Raw genomic sequence first — 22,745 nt, 5'->3', positions numbered from 1 at the left:
TCACCTGGCCCTTATCCAGGGTCCTTTCTCCCTTCTTCCTCTTTCTTAGGGGCTGATGCAAAAAAGTTGAGTTGAAAGCGGGCGCTGAGTGTTCAGCTTAGCGCACTGTATTGCCTCGGCCACTTAGTCCCTGGTGTTCTCTCTCTATCTCTCTTCTCCTGCCCACTCCTGATTCTCCCTCCTCCTTCATACCTGACCTGCTCTCTATTTCTTCTTCCTCACCTTCCTCCTCCCCCCTAGTATGGCCCAGCTTGTCCTTTCAATCCTAACCCTGTCTCCCCTCCCTCACTGCCTCAGAAGCAGCTGTGCATAATATTGTGTCAGCATCCTGTGCTTCCCTCCAAGCATACACACCTAACCTCCCATAACATTTACCATCTTTTACACTGCTCCCACCAAGCATTCACCCCTTCTTCCCTCACCCCCTTTCAGCATTAAAGCCATTTCCTTTTTCCACAAATCATTCTCACCTAGCTGCACCCCCTTCATGACTCCCTTCTCTGCTGTGATCTGAATCCCAAGTCCCTGCAGTACAGACATCTAAAGCCTGGAGCAGTAATTCTCCAAGTAAACAGAAAGCAGCAGAGAAGAGCCCTATACTCAGTGGGAATTAGAGGGTGGGGAATGGACAGGAGAGGAGGGGCTGGAACAGGGAACAGAGGCCCTTCCCTGTCATTCACTGCTGCTGCTGTGTGGACTCCCTACTCTTATCCCTCTCCTCTGATCTTCCTCAGTGCTGGTTACTGTGGGGACAAGAAAGAGGGGCTGAAGCAGGGGGCAAGAGATGTGGAGCACTGTCCAGAAGAATCCAGCATGAACCCAGAGAGGAGGATTATGTGTGCCCCTGCTCTATGGTACCCAGCAAAAATCATAAGGTGTGGATATCCAATGGGGATGTACAAACCTGTTTAGGAAGATAATTTTCAGTGTCCATGGAGGGCTTAAGTTTCTGTGTGCAAAGTCCATGCAGACGTCAGCCCGAAGTTTGAAAGCGGACTTGTACTCATAAGTCTGCACTGAAAATTAACAGGTACATGCAGAACCCCCGCGTGATATACTCACACACATTTCACACCTGCTTAGTAGCATGCACAAACATGTGCAAGGAGATTTCTGTACATACTTTTGAAAATCAAAAGTGTGGAGGTAATTTTCAAAGGAGCTACGCGTGCAAAAGTAGCAAATATCATAGCAATTTTCAAAAGCCCAGTTACATGCATAAAACCTTTGGACAATTCAGCCCTATGACGTAAATTTTCAAAGGAGTTACGTGTAAAAAATCAGCAATTTTCAAAAGCCTATTTACACCCAAAAATCCCAGTTTTACACACGTAAATCCTTTGGAAAATCATCTGTGCGAAATGCTATCTCTGCCAGATCTCCGCCCCCTCACAGAACATCTCTGTGCTGTGCACACAAAAGTATGTATGAAATCGCATCTATACATACTTTTGTGTGTACATCCCCTGAACAATTTTCAAAAGTTCATTTGCATGCAGGCACATAAATTGAAAATTCGACACGCAAAGAGGTTTTCCGCATGATGCCACAAACTTGCAACAATTCCACAGGCTTGGTAAACTTCTTTTTTTTTTTTATTAAAGAAAACCTGTTTCTATGCTAAGATCTGTTTGGTGCTTGCAAGAACTCCAACATTGATTCTGAGAAAACTTACATTGTATTTCTTAAAATCAGCAGACCAGTTTTTGGGTTTTGGAATGAACTCCCAATTTAAAATAATCCCCCATTTTCACACATCTTTAATATTCATTAGTGAAAAATGCAAGCCTTTAATGGCTGAATTTTCAAAGCCATTTAAGTGCATAAATCTACCCCCTCTGAAGAGCAGGTGTAACTTTTGTGAGCACCAGGCCAACTGCCAGCTAATTTTCAAGGCAAACTTATACAGCAGAGCTGCTTATCTGTAACAAGTGTTCTCCTAGAACAGCAGGATGTTAGTCCTCACACATGGGTGACATCATCAGATGGAGCCCGGCACAGAAAACGTCTGTCAAAGCTTCTAGAACTTTGACTGGCACACTGAGCATGCCCAGCATACCAATATCTGTGCAGTCCATCAGTCTCATTATAGAGAAATACAAAAAATAAAATAATAAACAGGAGAAACCCAACTCTGCAGGATGGCGGACAGGTTTCGAAAAGACTAACATCATGCTGACCAAGGAGAACACCTGTTACAAGTAAGCAACTCTGCTTTCTCCTAGGACAAGCAGAATGGTAGTCCTCACACATGGGTGAATACCTAGCTGCAGGCTGTTTTCGAACAGAGCAGACCAACAGACACCAAACAGGTGCCAATGGGCACAACAACCTTGGTGCTGTTGGTAATGAAGGAAGACAGCCTGAACCCAAAAAATAGGGCCCTAGGCGGACGAGTTGGGTTTAGACCTGAAAAAGGTTAGGGAGGACAGATTGGCCGAAGCTGCTATCCTGGTGGCTGTCTCTGTCCAAGCAATAGTGAGCTGCGAACACATGGAGAAAACTCCACATTGCAGCTCTGAAGATCACTGCCACTGGAACCGCATGCAAGTTAGCCACCAAAGTTGCCCTGGCCCGGACAGAGTGAGCCTTAACATCGCCCTCAAACTACAATCCCGCTTGCACATAGCAGAATAAGATGCAGTGGGCTAGCCAGGTAGACAAGGTGTGCTTAGCCACAGCAACCCCCATTCTGTTCTTATCAAATGAGATGAAGAGTTACGTGGACTGCCTATGGCTTGCCATCCTCTTAAGGTAGAACACTAAGGACCTCTTTCAATCCAAAATATGCAAGGCCCATTTGCCTGGGTGTGAATGAAGCCTCAGGAAGAAGGTAAGGAGGACAATAGATTGGTTTAGATGGAAGTCTGATGCGCTGAGGTGACCGCAACCAAGAATATGACCTTTCAGGTTAGATATTTCAGGTCACATGAGCCTACAGGTTCAAAAGGTTCCTTCATGAGGCGAGCCAAGACCACATTAAGGCCCCAAGGTACAGATGGAGGATGCAGAGGAAGCTTCAACTGAAGCAGACCATGCATGAAACGCCCAACCAAGGGTTGCACTGAGACGGGCGTACCATTCACCCTGTGATGATATGCCTCAATGGCACTGAGATGCACTCTGACCGATTTGGTCTTTAAACCAGCTTCTGACAGGTGCAACAGGTAGTCCAAGAGCTTTGCACAGGTGCAGGTAAAAGGATCTAACCCATGCTGCTCACACTAGACAGCAAACGTCCACCACTTCAGGCTGTATGACTTTCTAGTCAAAGGCTTCCTGGAGGCAACTAGAACCTGAGGTACATCATCAGACAATGGCAGGGGTTGCAAGACTAGTTATTCAACATCCAGGCCATCAGAGACAATGCCTGAGGTTTGGATGGCGCATCCTGCCATGATCTTGTGAGACTAGAGTTCAGGAGGTGCCCAGACCGATCGTGTTCTGGACCGAGAAGTCCTGCAGGAGCAGGAGCCAAGCCTGCTGCGGCCAATAGGGAGCTATGAGGATCATGATTCCCCGTCCAATTGGAGCTGCAGGAGCACCTTCATTACCAGTGGGAGCGGAGGATATGCATACAGAAGCCCCATGCCCCAATGGCGGGCAAAGGCGTCCAAAGCTGGTTTGATGTCCTCCCCGTAGAGGGAGCAGAAGGACTCCTCCTTGTTGTTGCAGGGGGAGGAAACAGATCCACGTCTGGGGTTCCCCAAAGATGTAAGATCATGTTTGCTACTGCCGGGTCCAGGGACCACTCGTGGGGCCAAAAAGCCCGACTGAGGTGGTCTGCCACTACTTCTCCATTCTTGCCAGGTAGACGGCTCGAAGTAATATATTCAGAGTGGGCCCAAGACAAAATCTGACCATCTCCTGGCACAGGAGGAATGATCCTGTGCTTCCCTGTTTGTTGATGTACCATATCACTACCTGATTGTGGGTCTGGATGAGGACTAATTTGGTCACTAAGTGGTCACGGAACGCCCACAGGCTGTAATGAATTGCTCAGAGCTTCAGGAAGTTGATCTGGCATTGAGCTTCCTCAGCCAAACACAAGCCCTGAGTGAGAGCCCTTCCACGTGGGCACCCCATCCCAATGTGGAATCATCTGTGGTGAGGACAACCAGGAAGGAGGGGGACTGAAAAGAACCCCCTGTTCCAGACTGGCTAAGTCCTCCCACCAGGACAAGGAAATCTGGAGCAGTGGAGTGATACAGATACATACACTGAGGTCCTGGGAGTCTTGCTGCCACTGGGACCGAAGGGTCCACTGCACCCTGCGCATGTATAGGTTGGCAAAGGGTGTGATATGGACCTTGGCCTCCATCTGACCCAGAAGGCGGAGCAAAAGACGGGCAATGACTTACCGGCTCTGGCGTACCAAGCTTGCCAAGGCCACCAGAGTGAGCACTTGGTCACGAGGGAGATTGGCCTTGCTCTCTGCCGCGTCCAGGTGGGCTCGATAAAATTCAGGCACAGCAACGGAGGCAGATGGGACTTCGGGTACTTGATGACAAACCCGAGAGACTCCAACACCTGAATGGTTATGTGTAGAGACCCAGCACCCCTTCTTGGGAACTGCTCTTGATTAACCAGTTGTCCAAGTAAGGGAACACCTGCACCCCAAGACGGCACAGGTGTGCTGCCACTGGTGCTAGGCATTTGGTGAAAATGCGAGGCACCAAGGCAAGGCCGAATGGCAGCACCCAGTTTTAAAAATGTCTGGTGCCCAGCAGGAAGCGGAGATACCTCGATGTGTGCGTACGCATCTTTGAGATTGAGGGAGCAAAGCCAATCTCCCCTCTCCAAGAGAGGGATCAGAGTGCTGAGGGAGACCATCCTGAACTTCTCTCGTTTGAGAAAATGATTCAGAGCCCATAGGACTAGGATGGGACAAAGTCCCCCAGTCCTCTTGGTAATCAGGAAATATCGGGAGTAAAATCCCGTTCCCTACTGCCGAAGAGGATCTGGCTCGACTGCCCTGGCTTGAATGAGTGCGGAGAGCTCGGACAACAATATTTCCTGTTGGGGAGACTGACCCCAAGAGGTGCATGAGGGCAATCCCCGGGCGCATTCAAGAAGTTTAAATGATACCCTTGGTGAATGATGGATAGGACCCATCGATCTGACGTGATCACTAACCAGCGATCCAGAAAGAGGCGCAGGTGGCCTCCTACTGGCAGATACGGCACCGAGGGCATGGTGACTGGACTTACGCTCCCTTTCCACCAGTCAAAACCATGTAGCAGGGCTCGGCTGAGGTGTTGGCTGGGGTCTAGGCATCTGCAGTTGCTAGGTGCGGCCACTAGAGGACACCCGCTGAAAACGTCTGCAGGAAGCTGGAGGGTAATATTTTCTCTGATGGTAAAAAGACCTATGTGCCCTTTGTCTCGCCAACCTTCTGACCAAGGAAGGGGGGTCCGAGGTGCTAGCCAAAAGATGCTGGAGGGTCTCATGATGATCCTTTAGCTGAGCCACAGTATCCCGGACCTTATCCCCAAAAAGGTTGTCCCCTGTACAGGGGAGGTCCACAATTTTTTCTTGGACCTTCGGCCAGAGATCCGAGGTTCTGAGTCATGCCATTCTGTGTGCTCCGATGCCCGCTGCAGCCACACGAGCTGATGTCTCAAAAACATCGTACGTGGAACGCACCTCATGCTTACCGCACTCGAAGCCCTGCTGGAGAAGCACTAGGAAAACATCATGCTGTTGTTGAGGGAGGCGTTCTGCCAATTCTTGAACCTTTTTCCAGTGGTTCTGAGAATGCTGGGCCATATATAACTGGTAGGAGGAGATACGGGCTATTAACATTGCCCCCTTGAACACCTTCCTACCCAGTGCTTCCCATTCCCTATGTTCCTGATCTGGAGGCGCAGAAACATGGGTCCAGGTCTGCTTCGCCTTTTTGAGGGTGGTGGGGGAACTGGCGCTGCTCAAAACTGAGGGACTTCTGAACAAGGTAGATGGCGTCAGCCTTCCTATTTTCCAGAGATACGGAAATAGGATGTTCCAGAACCACTGGAATTTGTTGCCAGAGGATGTGGTTAGTGCAGTTAGTGTAGCTGGGTTCAAAAAAGGTTTGGATAAGTTCTTGGAGGAGAAGTCCATTAACGGCTATTAATCAAGTTTCTTAGGGACTGCTATTAATTGCATCAGTAGCATGGGATCTTCTTAGTGTTTGGGTAATTGCCAGGTTCTTGTGGCCTGGTTTGGCCTCTGTTGGAAACAGGATGCTGGGCTTGATGGACCCTTGGTCTGACCCAGCATGGCAATTTCTTATGTTCTTAAGATCAAATGTGCAGGAGCAACCTTGAAAATCTCATGCATGGGAAGAGCTACCACCTCTTTCGGTGCATCCAGAAACTGGAGTACCTCCAGCATGTAGTGCCTAGCATTGTCTTCTGTGAGGAGCTGGAATGAAATAGACTGCCATGGTGCGGACGAAACCGGCAAAGGTCAAGTGCTCTGGATGAGACCAGCGCCGTTCTTCCGGTGGTGACGGTTCCGAGACTACATCCTCAGAGACATCGGAGGAGGACTCAGATGTATCGTCCCCCATGGGTCGTATGAGGCTTCCTCCTCTATGAGATCCCCAGGAGAGGTCAGTGGGGATCCATGCTAACTGCCCTTGGTCTGGGTCCTGGAAGCACCGGGGGCACTGAGGACACTGACGGCACCTCAGCCCCCAAAGGACCCAGTGCTGGAGCCGGAAGCGGCAGCCTAGACACCAGAGGCCCCAATGGCCCTGGAAACGCTGAGCCTTCTTCCTTGGAGGAATCAGCAATAGGTATTGCCCCCAAGGGGGGAGGCAACGATGGCCACCGGGGACTGAGGAACCCCGGGCACCGGCTGCGTAGGAAGAATGCCCAGTAATACTTTGAGGTGCTCTAGCAGCAGTGCTAGGATCGAGGGAGTGGGCTCCAGCATCAGTGGAGGCACCAACAGGTCCTGCAGTTTGATACCCCTGTTGGCTCGGTGCACCGCCAAGTGGACCCTATGATCCAGCTCCTCGTCGAAGGCCACCATGATCAGGGCAGGTGGAGAAGGAGTAGGTGCCATCAGATCATCCTTGAAATGAGGGGGATCAGTGCCCGGCACCGACATGGGTATCAGTGGGGAGGGCCTCAGAATCCCAGGTTCGACCAAGGACAAACCCTGGTCTCCACGGGGTTGCTTTGGGGACAACACAGCTGATGCCGGTGCCTTCCCGGAACCGGAGCTATGCGTCAATGGCGACCGGTTATTGTACTTTCTCGATCTCCCCTGGTGCTTGCCCTGGTCTTTCCCCATCGCCCAGGAGGGCAAAGAATCCGACGTTCTGGAGTGGGAGGACACCGACAGTGGTTGATCTCCAGTGCCCTTCTCCAGAGGGGGAGCCTGAGAGGGGGTGGACACCGATGGTTCGGTGTCCATGAGTTCCCCTCGATGCTGTGGCATCAACGTGCCTGATGCCGGCGTAGAGGGCCCCAAATTCTTGGGGCTAAAAAGTTTCTCCATTTTATCTAAATGCACCCAATGACCTTTAGGGGTCATCTGATTGCAAAATTGGCAACCCCAGCCATCCTGCAATGCCCCCAGGCAAAGAATACAGACTTCATGCTGATCAAAGACATAGTGGGCAGGCACTAGGGGCATCGACGAAAATCGAAGGAGGCCATGCCTTGAGCCGACAAGCAGAAGGTGCACAGTGGACACCAAAAACCCCCAAGAACTGACCACAAAAAAGGTAAAAACATATCGCAATGCCCCACTGACTGGGGGTGGGGGGGGGGAAACCAAGGAAGGGGGACCCCATGCAAAGGTGGGGAAAATTTGCAAGAAAACAAAGAACTCTGAGGACAGAGCAGAATCAAATGCACCATGGAAAGAAAGAGACTGAAGGGGGACCCCGCGTGGCCGTGTGGATAGTGGCATGCTAGGCATGCTCAGTGTGCCAGTCAAAGTTCTAGAAACTTTGACAGACGTTTTCCGTGCCAGGCGCCATCTGATGATGTCACCCATGTGTGAGGACTTTCATCCTGTTTGTCCTAGGAGAATCATATAGTTGCTTTGCAAATTCTCTGTAAAATGTGCACATAAAGTATACGCACAGACTTTACCCCAGCATGCAGTTATAAAATTACCCTTCCTAAGCCTACAAAACAGCACTCAAAGCAAATGTAAATATATTTTCTAACAGTGTTGCAGACCAAAGGGTTCATCAACTAAATTAGAAAATACATTTAAAAATAAAAAAACTGAATAATTTTAACACATCCCAAATTTCTAGAAGCCTTTTAGATTAATACAACAAATGATGTAAGGGGTGGAATATGCTGGAACGTGAAGGACTGGCTAGAATTTAGAGTAGCAAATTTCCATTAACTAGATGAACAGTGATTGCCCACTGTAGATGTTTCCAGGTTACCAAATAAAACACGCATACCAAAGTAAAACCTTCTCTTTCGCTGCATATGTGACAGTATAAAATATCATTAAAAAAATGCAACAGAGCACATGAAATCAGATATTACCTGGCTTATTATAAAACATCTGTTTCCTATTTAAGCAACATTAGCAACAATTAAATTCCATCAGCTGAAAGGAAGTATTTTCCTTAAATACAAACAGAGCCACCTTGTTGGGTTATGGGGATTTAATACAATCAGTAAGAATGCTAAATTAAAAGAAATTGTTGTTGTTTTTAACCCATCCACTTGTTTCAGTCACCATGGCTTACCATTAGTGAATGTCTGTTCGCAGATAGTAGGCCAGTCCCATATCCAGACCCAAGCGCCCCCATTGCTCCATTGTGAGACGGCCCTATTAATCCATGCATGTCACCATGGCTACCAGGCATGGCTGTTGAAGGTCCCACTGCATGATTCCGTAGAACGTGAATAGCATCGTCCAGTCTTTCTAATCGGTCTTCGATTCGGCTTTGCTGTTTGTTTACAAAAAAAAAAAAATTCAACAGAAACATCAGCAAATCATGAACAAGGCCATCAAATGTTTTTGCATTCAGGATGTAAACAATGTTATTAATTAGGTGAGCAATGCCAGTTGTGAGCTCTGCTGTGACTTTCAACATTGGAAACCTTTCAAGAAATGTTCCCTTTTTTTTTTTCAGTGAACACTGGTGCGTTTTCGCTCACTAAAACTCAACAAAATGGCAGATGATCTTTTCAATCATTAATACCAACAAAAATGTTATTGACACAGTCAAAACTTATCTGCAGTGACATCAGTTTATTTTTATACATGGTACGTTTTGATTAGAAAAATATGTTTTTACTATAGATTTCAAAGGAAAAGAGTGTTGTAGGTGATTTGATCCACCCAAAATATAAATAAATAAAAAGGCAGTTAAAATGTACACTGAAAGTACAAAGTCCTAAAACACAGAGACTAACATACTGTGCAGTTTCTTCCTGCTCCTTTGGACTTACAGCTGAATCAGAACTGACCCCAATGGAACTTCAGAACCTCTGGGCTCTGAAGGGGGGATATGACTGAGATTTGGGTCAGCACACAATATTCAAGATGAGGTCGCTCCATGGTGCAACTCATCTTTAGTTTTGTGTGCAGGTTTGGTCACCATATCTCAAAAAAGATATAGCATAATTAGGAAACATTCAGAGAAGGGCAACAAAATGATAAAGGGGAAAGAATGATTCCACTATGAGGAAAGGCTAAAGAAGTTAGGACTCTTCAACCTAGAGATGAGACGGCTGAGGGGAGATATGATATTGGAGTGGAACGGGTAAATGTGAATCAGTTGTTCACTCTTTCAAAGAGTAGAAAGACCAGGGGACACACAATGAAGTATAGGTGATATACTTAAAACTAATAAGAGAACATAATTCCATAATTAAGCTCTGGAATTCGTTGCCAGAGGATGTGGTGGAAGCTATTAGTGTAGCTATGGTTAGAAACGGTTTGGACAAGTCCCTGGAGGAAAAGTCCATAAACCATTATTAAGGTGAATTTGGAGAAATCCACTTCTTATCCCTGGAATAAGCAGCATGGAATCAATCTACCCCTTGGGATCCTGCCAGTTACTTGTGTCCTGGATTGCTACTGTTGGAAACAGGATACTGGGCTAGATGGACCTTTGGTCTCACCCAGTATGGCAAATCTTATGTACTCACTCAGAAATCAGTGTCTCAAACATACACTTGTAAAGGTTTACGTGGTAGTAGTAGTAGTTGAAAAACGAATACCCAAACTGGAAACTAACATACCAAAACAATTAACAATGAATTTTAGTGACCATCATATTTGGGCAGTATGTGTTCATGAATTCACATCACTGAATGTGAATTGCACATCTTGTCTTTGCCACATAGTTTAATCATCGGTCATTTTTTATCAATTTTTAGTAATGCAATACTTAAGGTGATTATGTCATCTCTTATAATGCATATTCTTTTTCACGAAGTAATTACGCCACTTAACTTGTGAGCTTGTATTATTCATGTAGTCAGCCCAAAGAACTGATTAGAGAACGTCCAGAATGTAAAAGTCGCCCTATCATTACTACGTTAGGCTCCCTACTGGAACCATTATCAATATTTGTTGATAAATTTCTCCAGCCTTTTGACCCTTTGATTCAATCATATGTGAAAGATACCAAACACATGTTGAATAAACTTGCTGCAATTTCCAATGTCAATCATACCCTGTTAGTCATGCTTGACATTAAAGCTCTATACACCAGTATCCCACAATAACAAGCCATTGAGATTATTGAACAAACTTTGGACTCTAGGACATGCCCCCACCAGGTACCTACCTCTTTTTTAATTAATTTGGCCTCCATTGCACTATGCCACAACTATTTCATATTCAAACATAATTTTTACAAATTCATGGTACAGCCATGGACGCCACCATGGCCCCCAGCTTGGCAAAGCTATACATGGCGAATTTTGAGTAACATAAGTTCTACACATCAGCATGGTTTAATCAAATATCCCTCTGGTCTCGGTACATAGATGATATTTTTTTCTGTGGCATGGCAATGAAACTTCTCTAAATGTATTTTTGAATTGGTTAAACACTTTAGATTCCAATTTGGTTTTCTCTATGCAATATCATAAATATGAAATTAATTTTTTAGACATCATGATTACAAAAAAAAGACAATATTTTGGTCACCACAATTTATAGGAAACCTTCAGATAAAAATATGTTGCTACATTTTTCAAGTTTCCATCCTTATCATTTAAAGAAGAATCTTCCCGTAGGACAGTTCTTACGACTACGTCGTTTATGCACGATTAAAACAGAATTTGAACAACAAGCCAACACCTTGTCCAGGAAATTATTACAGTGAGTTTATCCCTTTAAAGTCATCAAACAAGCACATAAACGTGCTATGAATGCTGAACGCCAGTGTTTACTACTGGACAATACATACTCTGCTGCTCAACTTCCATTAGTGTGTACCTTACACCATTCCACTAAAGTCAAATACATCGTTGGGCTAATTAGAAAGTATTGGCACATTTTAAAAGTCCACTCTGTCTTTAAAGAGCCTCCCATCAATGCATATAGTAGAGGTAGAAATCTCAGGGATATATTAGTACGTTCCTTTTTAATAGACTCTCTACCAGCGGACACCACAGTTCAGATTGGTCATTAGCCATGTACTAAATGTTCCATGTGTACATCAACCATTGCTGGACCGACATGGATGGACTAGAAAGGGATTAATTACAGTGCTTACACCCACAGATTGTAATTCTAAATCTGTCATTTACAGGATCATGAGCCCTTGCAAGAAACTATATGTGGGTCGCACAAAACGCCCGATCCGCTTTTGGTTGATTGAGCATTGCAGTTGTCTGTCTACTCTTAAATTACAGGGTCCGTTAATGGCACACTGTATAGAACAGTCGCATTCATGTGAGGATTTAAAATGGAGGGTCATTGATCACATACCGGTGAATGGGGGGGGGGGGGGCGATCCTCAAGCAATACTAAATCTCTGGAAAAGAATTGTCTGTCTACTCTTAAATTACGGGCTCCATTAGTGGCACACTGTATAGAACAGTTGCATTCATTTGAGGATCTAAAATGGAGGGTCATTGATCACATACCGGTGAATGAGAGGGGGGCGATCCTCAAGCAATACTAAATCTCAGAGAGCAACAATGGATTTACAAACTCAATACTGTTCATCCTCATGGATTAAACTTGGCTATTGAATGGTATTTCATTTTATAGACTTTGACGAGACAACGTGAATAATGTGGATGACTACTTCCAAATCTGTACACGTCATTCCTGTCAATGCCTTAACTCCTTACTTGGTCACATACGTCATTTCCGATTTAGCGTCATACTGACAACCAGTCTTTAAAAAGCCCACCAAAGCTGCTGTCACTTACATTGAAATATCGCAGAAGACGCAAGCATGTCAATAAGGTATGAAACTCGGTTACGTTAAAAACCTACTTTGAAGTAAGATATACATACCTGTTAGTGTATAAACACTGTGTATCATTAATGTTGAGACCTGTCTTCATGATACCTATAACCTTTGCATTTTTATATATATTTTTGAAGTTGAATTCTACAACGCTGGAACAACAACTAGCCCTGTGAAGAAGGAACCCCGCTTTCCGAAACACGGACAGTGTCGAAGGGGCGACTTTTGTGAAGTAGAATGAGTAAATAAGGTGTTATTTACCATTTCAAATAACACTAAAATTAGGTGACACTCCACAAAATGAGCAACTGGCAAATGATTTAAATCAAACTGTAGGAATTACTTTTTTTCACTCAGTGCACAAACAAGCTGTGGAATCTGTTGTGAGAGGATGTAATCAAGACAACCAACATAGTGGGGATCAAAAGAGGGTTAGACAAGTTCCTGAAGGAAAAGACCAAAAGCCTAGTAGACTTGGGAAAGCCAGCACTTATCCCTGGGAGTGAAACAGATCAACTATTTTGGATATGGGTATGTACTAATTTTAGCACATAGCCGCTAATGTGTATGTGTGGGGATTTAGCACACATGCTAAGAGATAGATTTTAAAAGCCACCCGGATATGTGCATATCTCCCACAGCGCACATATTTCCAAAGATTTCAAAAAGGGGCATAGTCTGAGCAGGGCATGGGCATTTCGAGGCGTGAACCTTGGAAGAAGGTGGGAAGGATGATGGACTGGTTGATGTGAAAAGCAGTCACGACCTTTGGTAGAAATCTGGGATGTATATGCAGCACCACACGATCATGGAAAAACATCGTATAGAGAGAATATGTAACCAGAACCTGGATCTCACTGACCCTGCGAGCGGAAGTGATCGCCACCAGGAACATGACTTTCCAGATGAGGAACTTCAGGTCACATGATTTAAGAGGCTCAAATGGATGCCGCATTAGCCTCGCCAGGACAACATTGAGATCCCATGGGGTATCTGGAAGTCTAAGCAGGGGCTTTAGCTGAATGAGGCCCTGCATGAAGTGGCCAACAAGAGGCTGGACCGAAACGGGTGATACCAGCAACACCTTGGTGGTAGGTGCTGAGGTTCACATGGCGAGCTGATTTAGAGGCCAGACTCGGACAGATGCCAGTGGTAATCCAGCAGGTGGGGAAGTGGAAGGGAGAAAGGGTCCAGCCTGTGGCCACAGCACCAAATAGAGAAACACTTTCACTTTGAGATGTAAGACTTCCGGGTGGAAGGTTTCCGGGACTTGATCAAGAGCTTGGATACACCCTCTGAGAACTGCGGCTGAAGGATCATTCACTCAACATCCACACTGTGAGGGCCAAGGCCCAGAGGTTCGGGTGGTGCAGAGTGCCCTGGTTCTGCGATATGAGGTCGAGAGCTGTCCCCAACGGGACAGGTGCGCTCACTGACAGGTCCTGGAGAAGAGGGAACCAAACCTTCCTTGGCCAGGAGGGTGCCACTAGGATCATGGTCCCCCCGTCCTCTTGCAGATTCATCAGAGTTCTCGAGAGGAGCGGAATTGGAGGGTACTCGTACAGGAGACTCTGCCCCCAGTGGAAGGAGGTGGCATCGCAGGCTGGATGGCCCTTCCTCGGAATCAGGGAGCAGAATCTACTCACCTTCTGATTGCGGAGAGAAGTGAACAAGTCGATGTCTGGCGTGCCCCACCGGCGGAACAACTCAGCCGCCACCGCAGGATTCAGGGACATTTGTGTGGCTGGAAGGACCGACTGAGGCGGTCTGCCAGTGTATTTAGGTGACCTGGCAGGTAGGTGGCCCTTTGATACATCCCTCTGGAAAGGGCCCAATCCCAGACCTGGATTGCCTCCTGGCAGAGGAGGAATGAGCCCGTGCCGCCCTGCTTGTTGATGTACCACATCGCCGCATGGTTGTCCATTCTGATGAGGACAACCTTGGAGGACAGCCTGTCCTGGAAGGCCCACAAGGCATACCAGATCGCCTGAAGCTCCAGAAAGCTTATCTGGCAGTGAGCCTCTGCCGAGGTCCAGAGGCCCTGAGCGTGCAGGCCGGCCATTTATTTATTTATTTATTTAAAACTTTTCTATACCGTCGTTTAGTAATGCACCATCACAACGGTTTACAATTAGGCACGTAAATAAGTTTGGTTCATAAATTATCTAGAGGGTGCCAATAAATTTTCGGTTACATGTTTCAATAATATACTCTATATGGAGAGTGGATTGGAATTTCCATTTATACGATTAATAGGATAATCATATACGTTTTAAATTGCCTGTGCCATGACCAACCTGGCACCTATGAAATTTAGCTGTGTAGACAGACAGAGATGCGACTTGGGGAAGTTGATGACAAACCCAAAGTCTGCAACGTCTGAACCATCAGGGCCAGTGCTTGCAAGGCCCCGAAGCGGGTTGCTCCGGGTTGTCTAGGTATAGAAAGACATGGCCCAAGCGACGCCTGAGGTAGGCAGCCATCATCGCCAAGCATTTGGTGAAGACATGTGGGGCTGATGCCAGCCCCAAGGGCAGCACTTTGTACTGAAAATGTACCATCCCCACCAGGAAGCAGAGGTACTTCCAGTGGTTGGGGACAATTGCAATATGAGCGTAAGCTTCCTTTAAGTCGAGGAAGCAAAGCCAGACTCCTCTTCGGAGGAGTGGGATCAGCGTGCCCAGAGAGACCATTTTGAATTTTTCTCTTACGAGAAAAAGCCGCAGTTCCTCTTCGGGCTGAGGAAGTACCTCGAGTAGTAGCCATGGCCCTGCTGTTTGCAGGGGACCGGTTCTAATGGGCTCGCTGCTAGAAGGGTGGAAAGTTCTGATTGAAGAATGACCTGATGGGTGGGCGAACCCCAAGATGGACATGGGAGTGCAGTCTCTGGGAGCCTCTCAACAGCGGGAAAAGCAAAGGAGCCTGCCACTGACCGGGGGATCGACTGCCAGCAGAACTGGCATCTGGCTTGTGCCCCCCATGCCGCCAGTCAAAAGCCTGTAGATGGGGCCTACTGGGGGGCTGGCTGGGTCCTCGGAGTCCGCTACTGCTGGCCTTGACCCTTGGAACTGGTCCGAGGCAGTCGAGCACAGGCGGCTGGAGGATAGTATTTCCTTGGCCAGTAAAAAGACTTGTGAGAGCCCAGTCTGGAGGTTTTCCTGATGGAGGAAGGGCCTTCTGAGGGGCTGACGGAAAGTTGCTGAAGAATATCAAGCTGATCCTTCAGCTACACCATGACCTCCTTCACCTTGTCCCCAAACAGGTTCTCGCCTGTACAGGGGAGATCTGTGAGCATGTCTTGAACCTCTGGCTGGAGACCCAAGTCCCAAGGCTCGGACCTAAGCAAGCCTTCTGGCACCAATGCCTCTGGAGGCCAGGCGGGCCACAGTTTCAAACACGTCATAGGTGGATTTCACCTTGTGCTTACCCGCTTCAAGGGCCAGCGCGGCAATGGGAAAGGCCCTCCGCAAAATCTTGGACTTTTTTCTGCAGATTGCGGTTATATTGGGTCATGTACAGTTGGTAGGCCGCAATGCGGGCCACCAGCATGGCACCCTGAAACATCTTCCTCTTTATGCCATCCAGTTCACTATGTTCGTGCCCCAGAGGGGTGGAAGCATGCGTCTGAGAACATCTAGCTTTATTCAGGGCAGATTCCACAACCGCTGACTGGTGGGGGAGGTGCTGCCATTCAAAGCCCTCAGCCTCCTGCACCAAATAGGTGGCATCAGCCTTCCTGTTGACTGGGCACCAATACCGGGTGTTCCCACAAACGGAGGAGGAGCTCCTTAAAGATGTTGAGGATAGGAATTGCTATGATCTCCTTGGGAGCATCGATAAAATGGAGGGCCTCCATCTTATGACAGGTATCCTCCTCCGACAGGAGCTGGAAGGGGATGGCATCCGCCATTGCCCTTACAAAGCTCGCAAATGACAGGTCTTTGGGTGGAAATCGACGCTGCATCTCTAGCGGAGAAGGCTCCGAGAGGGTGTCGTCAGAGATCTCCGAGGATGAGTCCGAAGAGTCATCGCCCCACGGGTCATAAGGATCCTCCTCCTCACTGAGGCTTGGGTGCCGAGGTTGGGGGTCGTCAGGGGCAGCAGGCCTGGACCCAAGGGCACCAGAAGCTGTGGGGGCACCAACAGCATCGATGGAACCCCTGGCATCGAGGGGGGCATAGGTCGTGGTAAGCCAGGGGGAACCGGCAGCAGCCCGGTGAACCGCGGGCAAGGGCACCTGGTCCCCGAGGCCTCAACATCCTCGAAGGACCTGGGAATCGAGATCGCTCCTGTGGAGGGTGTCAGTGGTCGAGGAAGCATCGAGGGCCTCTTGGGCATCGGTTGCATTGGTAAGGTGCCAAGAAGGACGTCTAAATGCTCCAGCAGGCTCGCGAGCATCAATGGTGGAGGCTCAGGTACCGATATGGGGGCCGGTGGCGCCGGCAGCTCAACACTCTGGAGCGCTTTGAGCAACGCCGACTGCACCCTGCGGTCCAGCTCCTCCTGGAAGTCCTGAGTGGTCAGGACTGATGGAGGGGGATGAGGTGTCACTGGCACATCCTTGGGTCTTGAGGAAGCATGGTGCCCTGCACCATAGGCGGTAGGGAAACCCTCTGGCTTCCGGGGGCACCGGAGAATCGTGCCTCTGGTGGCTGGTGCCGCTTCGATGATGGTTCAGTGGCCGCTGATGCTCCTCCAGAACCGGAACCGTGTTGAGATGGTGACCAGTCTAGATGCTTCCTGGACTTCTGGCGCTTGGCCAGGTCTTTCCCCGGTGCCAAGGATGACGATGACCCTGATGTCTGTGGGAAGGGAGAGACCACAGAGGATTGATCTTCCTCTCCCCAATTCTTAGGGGTACTGGATAGTGGGACTGCCAGGGGAAGAGATGGAGACGGTTCCCTACGATTCTTGGGCATAGAGGACACCGAAACAGGAGTGGAAGGTTTCGGAGACCGAAAGAGCTTCTCCATTTTTTTCTAGGTGAGCTTGACGCCCTTTGGGTGTCATTTGGTCATACAAATGGCATCCTCTGATACGTGCGAGTCCCCCAGGCAGAGGATACAGATCTCGTGCAGATCCGTGATGGACATGGTCCGCGGGTACTGGAGGCACTGTCAAAAACCTGATGACACCATCGAAAAAAATTGCCAGGGCACAGTTGATGGCCAATGGGCATCATGGTGCAAGAGTCGGGAATCGACCGCGAAGACCAACAAAAGACCGAAAACAAAGGTACCTACCGAAACGGAGGGATACCGATTGTGAAGGAGGACCCGACGCAGAAAAACACCCAAAAAAGTTTGAAAAATTTCAAGGAGTTGGAGCTCCACCACCGCGGAAAAGAAGAGACTGAAGGGGGACCTTGCGTGGCCGCGTGGATAGCAGCAGGCTGGGCATGCTCAGTCTGCCAGTCAAAGTTTTCCATGCCGGACTCCATCGGATGATGTCACCCACATGTGAGAACTACCATCCTGCTTGTCCTAGGAGAAATCATGGTTCAAATCCCACTGCTGATCTTTGTTACCATGGGCAAATAATTTTTTCCTTCCAATGCCTACAGTACCTGAATGTAATCCACTTTGAAAAGAGATATATACGGTGACATTTGGTGAGATCTGAGGTAAGAAACCTGTTGAGCAAGCCATCCTTAAAGAAATATAAGATAAAGACTAGACAAGTAAGAGCCTTTTTTTTACACTGGGTCTGCTGTGTGGGGAAACAGATGTAAAAACTTTTCAGAGAAAGCTGAAAGCATTATTTTTTAGTGAGGCATTTAACTAATTTTAAGTTCATTCCCTGTGTTCTGCATTAACTGGTTTGAATTAGTTTATAATTATTTGTTGTAGGCCATTTTATGTATTTAATTCGGAATGTACTGACTCTCATCCATCCTGTACATAATATATAGAAGATGTGGAATCTAAAACATTTTAAATAAATAAAATAAATAATATCACTTTACTGCATGTTCTGACAAGACAGAATGCAAATCATATTCTTTTATTTTTATCCTTTTATTCAGTTTAGGATCTTTTGATCTATTGCAGAGTGTATTTTAGATTAAAGGGACACTCCAATTTCTTAATGCTTTATTTTGCAATGACTCATGACACTTGCTTACAAAATTAAAATATGAAGTATTGTTCAACAGTGGACAATTTGAATATTACAATACTCATCTTAACTATAAAGAGGGTAATTTTCAAAGGCTAAAAATGGACCCTTTAGAAAACTGCACAGCCGATATGTGCATAAAATTATGTACTTGCACACTATAAAATACATTTTCAAAGGGGTTTCACACGTAAAAATAGCATATACGGGTATAAGTAGCATGTACTCGCGGAATCGCTATTTTATAAATGTTGCAAGTACGTGCGTATTTTCCATTTTTTGCATACATTTTACCGGTGGGAAAAAAGGGGCAGGCTACGAAGGGGGGTGTTCCAGGGATGGGTTCAGAAGTACATGCAGTAGTTGCTATTTTGCAAGAGAAATATGCATATACATTACGGAATATATTCATATATTTTTAAACCTAATAATTGACTAGCATAAGTGAATTTGGACTTGACTCCTGGCTCCAGTTTTTGGGTGGGCACGCTCAGTGAGATGGTGGGGATTCAGACTGAAGTGCTGGAGGATCTAGGTGAACTGGAGATGGACTGGGTGAACTGGTGGAGGTACGCAAACAAATATTTTCTAAACGGTTAATGCAAACAGCAAAATACCTGCCTCCATTTATAAATTGGGGTTACTATTCATACCAGTTATATTTTTATGCATGTAAAATATAAGCATGTATATTTATAAAATAGGAAGAGACAGTATGTGTTTCCTTGCATTGGAAATATACGTGAGTACTGAAACAAACACGTGTAGTTTTCGGAGCAGATTGATGCAGTATTTTATAGACTGTGCAGCTCCCACTGCATAGTTTATAAAATACTAGTATAAATCTGCCCATGCCCATTACATGTACATAAATGCTGTACCGTGGGCAGGTTTTAAAGTTAGGCTCCCCTATGGGTTGAATTTTCAAAATCGCATAACTCACTCACGCATGAATTTTTTTGTGCACAAAAAAGACACACTCCGTGGATCAGAGTTGGGGGCAGGGAAATCATTTATGTGTGTACTTCTAAAAATCGATATTACATGTGTAAATTTATTCCTGTTCTATAGCAGGTATATATGTGTACGTGCAAATGTATGTGTATACTTCTGGAAATCAACATTTCAAGAGTAAGCTGATCCTAATTTTCCCAGCCCAAATTTTAAAATTTGGATGCGCGGGTCTGCTTTGAAAATTCGGGTTAAAGCAAGTGAGTACTTTTAACTTTAGCCCTACACATATAGTTATGAAATTACCTTTATTGTGCATACCTTTACATGCATGGCGGGGAGGGTATTCCAGGGGATGACGTTTGTGCAGGGGTGGAACTTCCATGCATACCTTTCTATTTTAAAAAGTGCACGTACAAATTCTTTCAGCAAAGCTACGCGCATCAAATAGCAGATGCAACTGTGTGTGCATATCGTTACAGGATAATTTTCAAAGTGCGCTTATAAGTGTAGGTCCACTTTGAAAACTGGTGCAAATTATGCACATTTTTCTGGCTAACTTAAGTGCAATGTTACAAAATTACCCCAGAATTGTTATTTCCCCCCCCAAAAGTTTAATGAACATGGCAGCTGCACTGGAGTTTCGAGCACCAAAACTAAATTAGGACTCCATGCTCAGAACTGCTTCTGACTTATGCTAAGGTTCAATAAGCACTAGGGATGTGCATTCGTTTTAGACGAAAAGCAAATGTTGCTTACCTGTAACAGGTGTTCTCACAGGACAGCAGGATGTTAGTCCTCACATATGGGTGACATCACAGGATGGAGCCCAATCATGGAACACTGCTGTCAAAGTTTCCAGAACTTTGACTGGCCCCTACTGGACATGCCCACCATGGCACTAATCCTGCAGCCAGCAGGGGTCCCCCTTCAGTCTTGTTACAAAGCTATAGGCAGTGCCGAAAAATATATAAGAAAGCGAACCCAACACCGTGGGGTGGCAGGCGGGTTTCATGAGGACTAACATCCTGCTGTCCTGTGAGAACACCTGTTACAGGTAAGCAACATTTGCTTTCTCACAGGACAAGCAGGATGGTAGTCCTCACATATGGGTGAGTACCGAGCTGAGGATGTCCGCACATGCACCAAATGTACCCAGGGACGTGCCAAAAGCATAAAGCTGAGGTGGAATTTGGGAGAGGGCATCCTGAACCCACCGGGCAGGCAGAAGGGTGTTGGTATGTCATGTCGTAAATAGGTTACGCAATACAGACTGGCCGAAGATGGAATCTTGTCTTCCGGCTTTGTCTAAGCAATAGTGGGCTGTAAAAGTATGGAGAGAACTCCAGGTGGCAGCTCCATAAGAAGCAAAAGTGGGGGGAAAATGTCTGTGCGTCTGTGCGTCTTATGAAGCAAATATAAAAAAAAACCTAATTACAACCCCCCACCCTCCTGACCCCCCCCCCCCACCAAGACCTGCCAAAAGTCCCTGGTGGTCCAGCAGGGGCCCGGGAGCGATCTCCTGCACTTAGGCCGTTGGCTGCCAGTAATCAAAATGGCGCCGATGGCCCTTTGCCCTTACTATGTCACAGGGGCTACTGGTACCATTGGTCGGCCCCTGTGACATAGTAAGGGCAAAGGGCCATCGGCGCCATTTTGATTACTGGCAGCCGATGGCCCAAGTATAGGAGATCACTCCCTGACCCCTGCTGGACCACCAGGGACTTTTGGCAGATCTTGGGGGGGTCAGGAGGGTAGAGGGTTGTAGTTAATTAAATGTAAAGGGTTGGGATCGAGGGTTTTTTTTGGGGGGGGGGTTTCCCCACAGAAAGAGAATGATAAAAGTTTTCTGATCTGGGGAATGGACCGAAATGGCCCTAACCAGACCTGAAAACAAAATGGGAACAAAAAAAAAATTTTATGCACTCCCCTAATTTGCTCTATAAGACGCACAGACGCCAGGGAACAGAGCCGGTTTGGCACACCTTTTTTTTTTTTTAATTTTCCCTCTCTGAATGCTAGGTGCGTCTTATGGTCAGGTGTGTCTTATGGAGCGAAAAATACAGTACTTGTATTTGCTTAGAAATTGCTGGGAAAGATATTTTGTGATTATAAGATTAAATTTGTATCCTTTTATGTGTTTTAACTATTCTTCTTTGGATGAATATTTGCAAAGTGTGGCAGTAATTCACATTAAAGTGTACCAGGTGACCATGAATAGAACTGCTATCCAAGTCTAAGGCTGCAACAATCATATTTCAAACACAACAGGACTGCGGAAAACTGTGGTGGTAAAACAGAAACCTGAGAACAGCAAACAAGTTAATCAAAACATACCAAAGAGTGCAAGGGGCCTTCATAGTTGGGGGATGAGGATGCCTGCCCTCCGTTTCTGGACCAAACAGCTGTGCTTGCTAAGAGTAAAACCAGAAATCACTATTACATTTGCCCAGAAGAAATGCATTCTCAAAAAAACTTTGTTAGATGGTTCATGCAAATACTATTTCCAAAATAGACATATGGAAAACTTCCAAAACAGGCAACGCTCAAAGTTACAGGACACAAGGTTGCTGCAGGCTATTGCCCATGACAAAGGATTTTATTTGGACACAAAATTTCATCGGGAACACACAATGAAGTCACTAGGTAATACATTTAAAACTAATAAAAGAAAACATTTTTTTTACTCAACGCATAATTAAGCTCTGGAATTCATTGCCAGAGGATGTGGTGAAAGCTATTAGTGTAGCTGCATGTAAAAATGGTTTGGACAAGTTCCTGGAGGAAAAATCCATAAACTATTATTAAGGTGGAGTTGCAGAAATCTACTGCTTTTTCTTGGGATAAGCAGTTTGGAATCTGTCTACCCCTTGGGATCCTGCCAGGTACTTGTAACCTGGATTGGCCACTGTTAGACGCAGGATACTAGGCTTGATGGACCCTTGGTCTGACCCCTGATGGCAGGTCTTATGTTTGATTCAACAGCATGGAAATAAAGGTCAACCAAAAAATATATTAGGTGATACCTTTTTATTGGGCTAACAATATATTTCTTAACTAGCTGCCGGAAGCACTTCTCCCTTCAACATTCTGCTATCACTTCTACCCACCCCCACACACCAATATTATAATGTAGTCTGTGACCCAAAAACATCCTATGCCTTTATCTGCTCTGTTGTGACCTGATGAAGGGAGGATAGGTCCCCAAAGATTGTCAAGAAATCTATTAAGTTACAACAAAAAGGTATCATCTGGGTTCCAGTTCTTC

General features: G+C 46.4%; 1 protein-coding gene across 6 annotated transcripts in view; it reads right to left on the bottom strand.

Annotated features, from left to right (window-relative positions):
* Positions 1 to 22,745, bottom strand: part of TCF4 (transcription factor 4) — an 815,154-nt gene that overhangs the window by 107,088 nt on the left and 685,321 nt on the right. For all 6 annotated transcript variants that reach the window (XM_029579771.1, XM_029579775.1, XM_029579788.1 and 3 more), the window contains 2 exons: positions 21,815 to 21,891; positions 8,714 to 8,917 (listed from right to left, as the gene is read on the bottom strand). In XM_029579771.1, coding sequence (XP_029435631.1) covers positions 8,714 to 8,917; positions 21,815 to 21,891 — 281 coding nt within the window. The remainder of the gene's footprint in view (positions 1 to 8,713; positions 8,918 to 21,814; positions 21,892 to 22,745) is intronic.

Source organism: Rhinatrema bivittatum, chromosome 1 (genome assembly GCF_901001135.1).
Source record: "Rhinatrema bivittatum chromosome 1, aRhiBiv1.1, whole genome shotgun sequence".
NCBI lineage: Eukaryota > Metazoa > Chordata > Amphibia > Gymnophiona > Rhinatrematidae > Rhinatrema > Rhinatrema bivittatum.
Note: the sequence above shows the minus strand (reverse complement) of the source record. Positions and strands in the feature narration are given on the sequence as shown.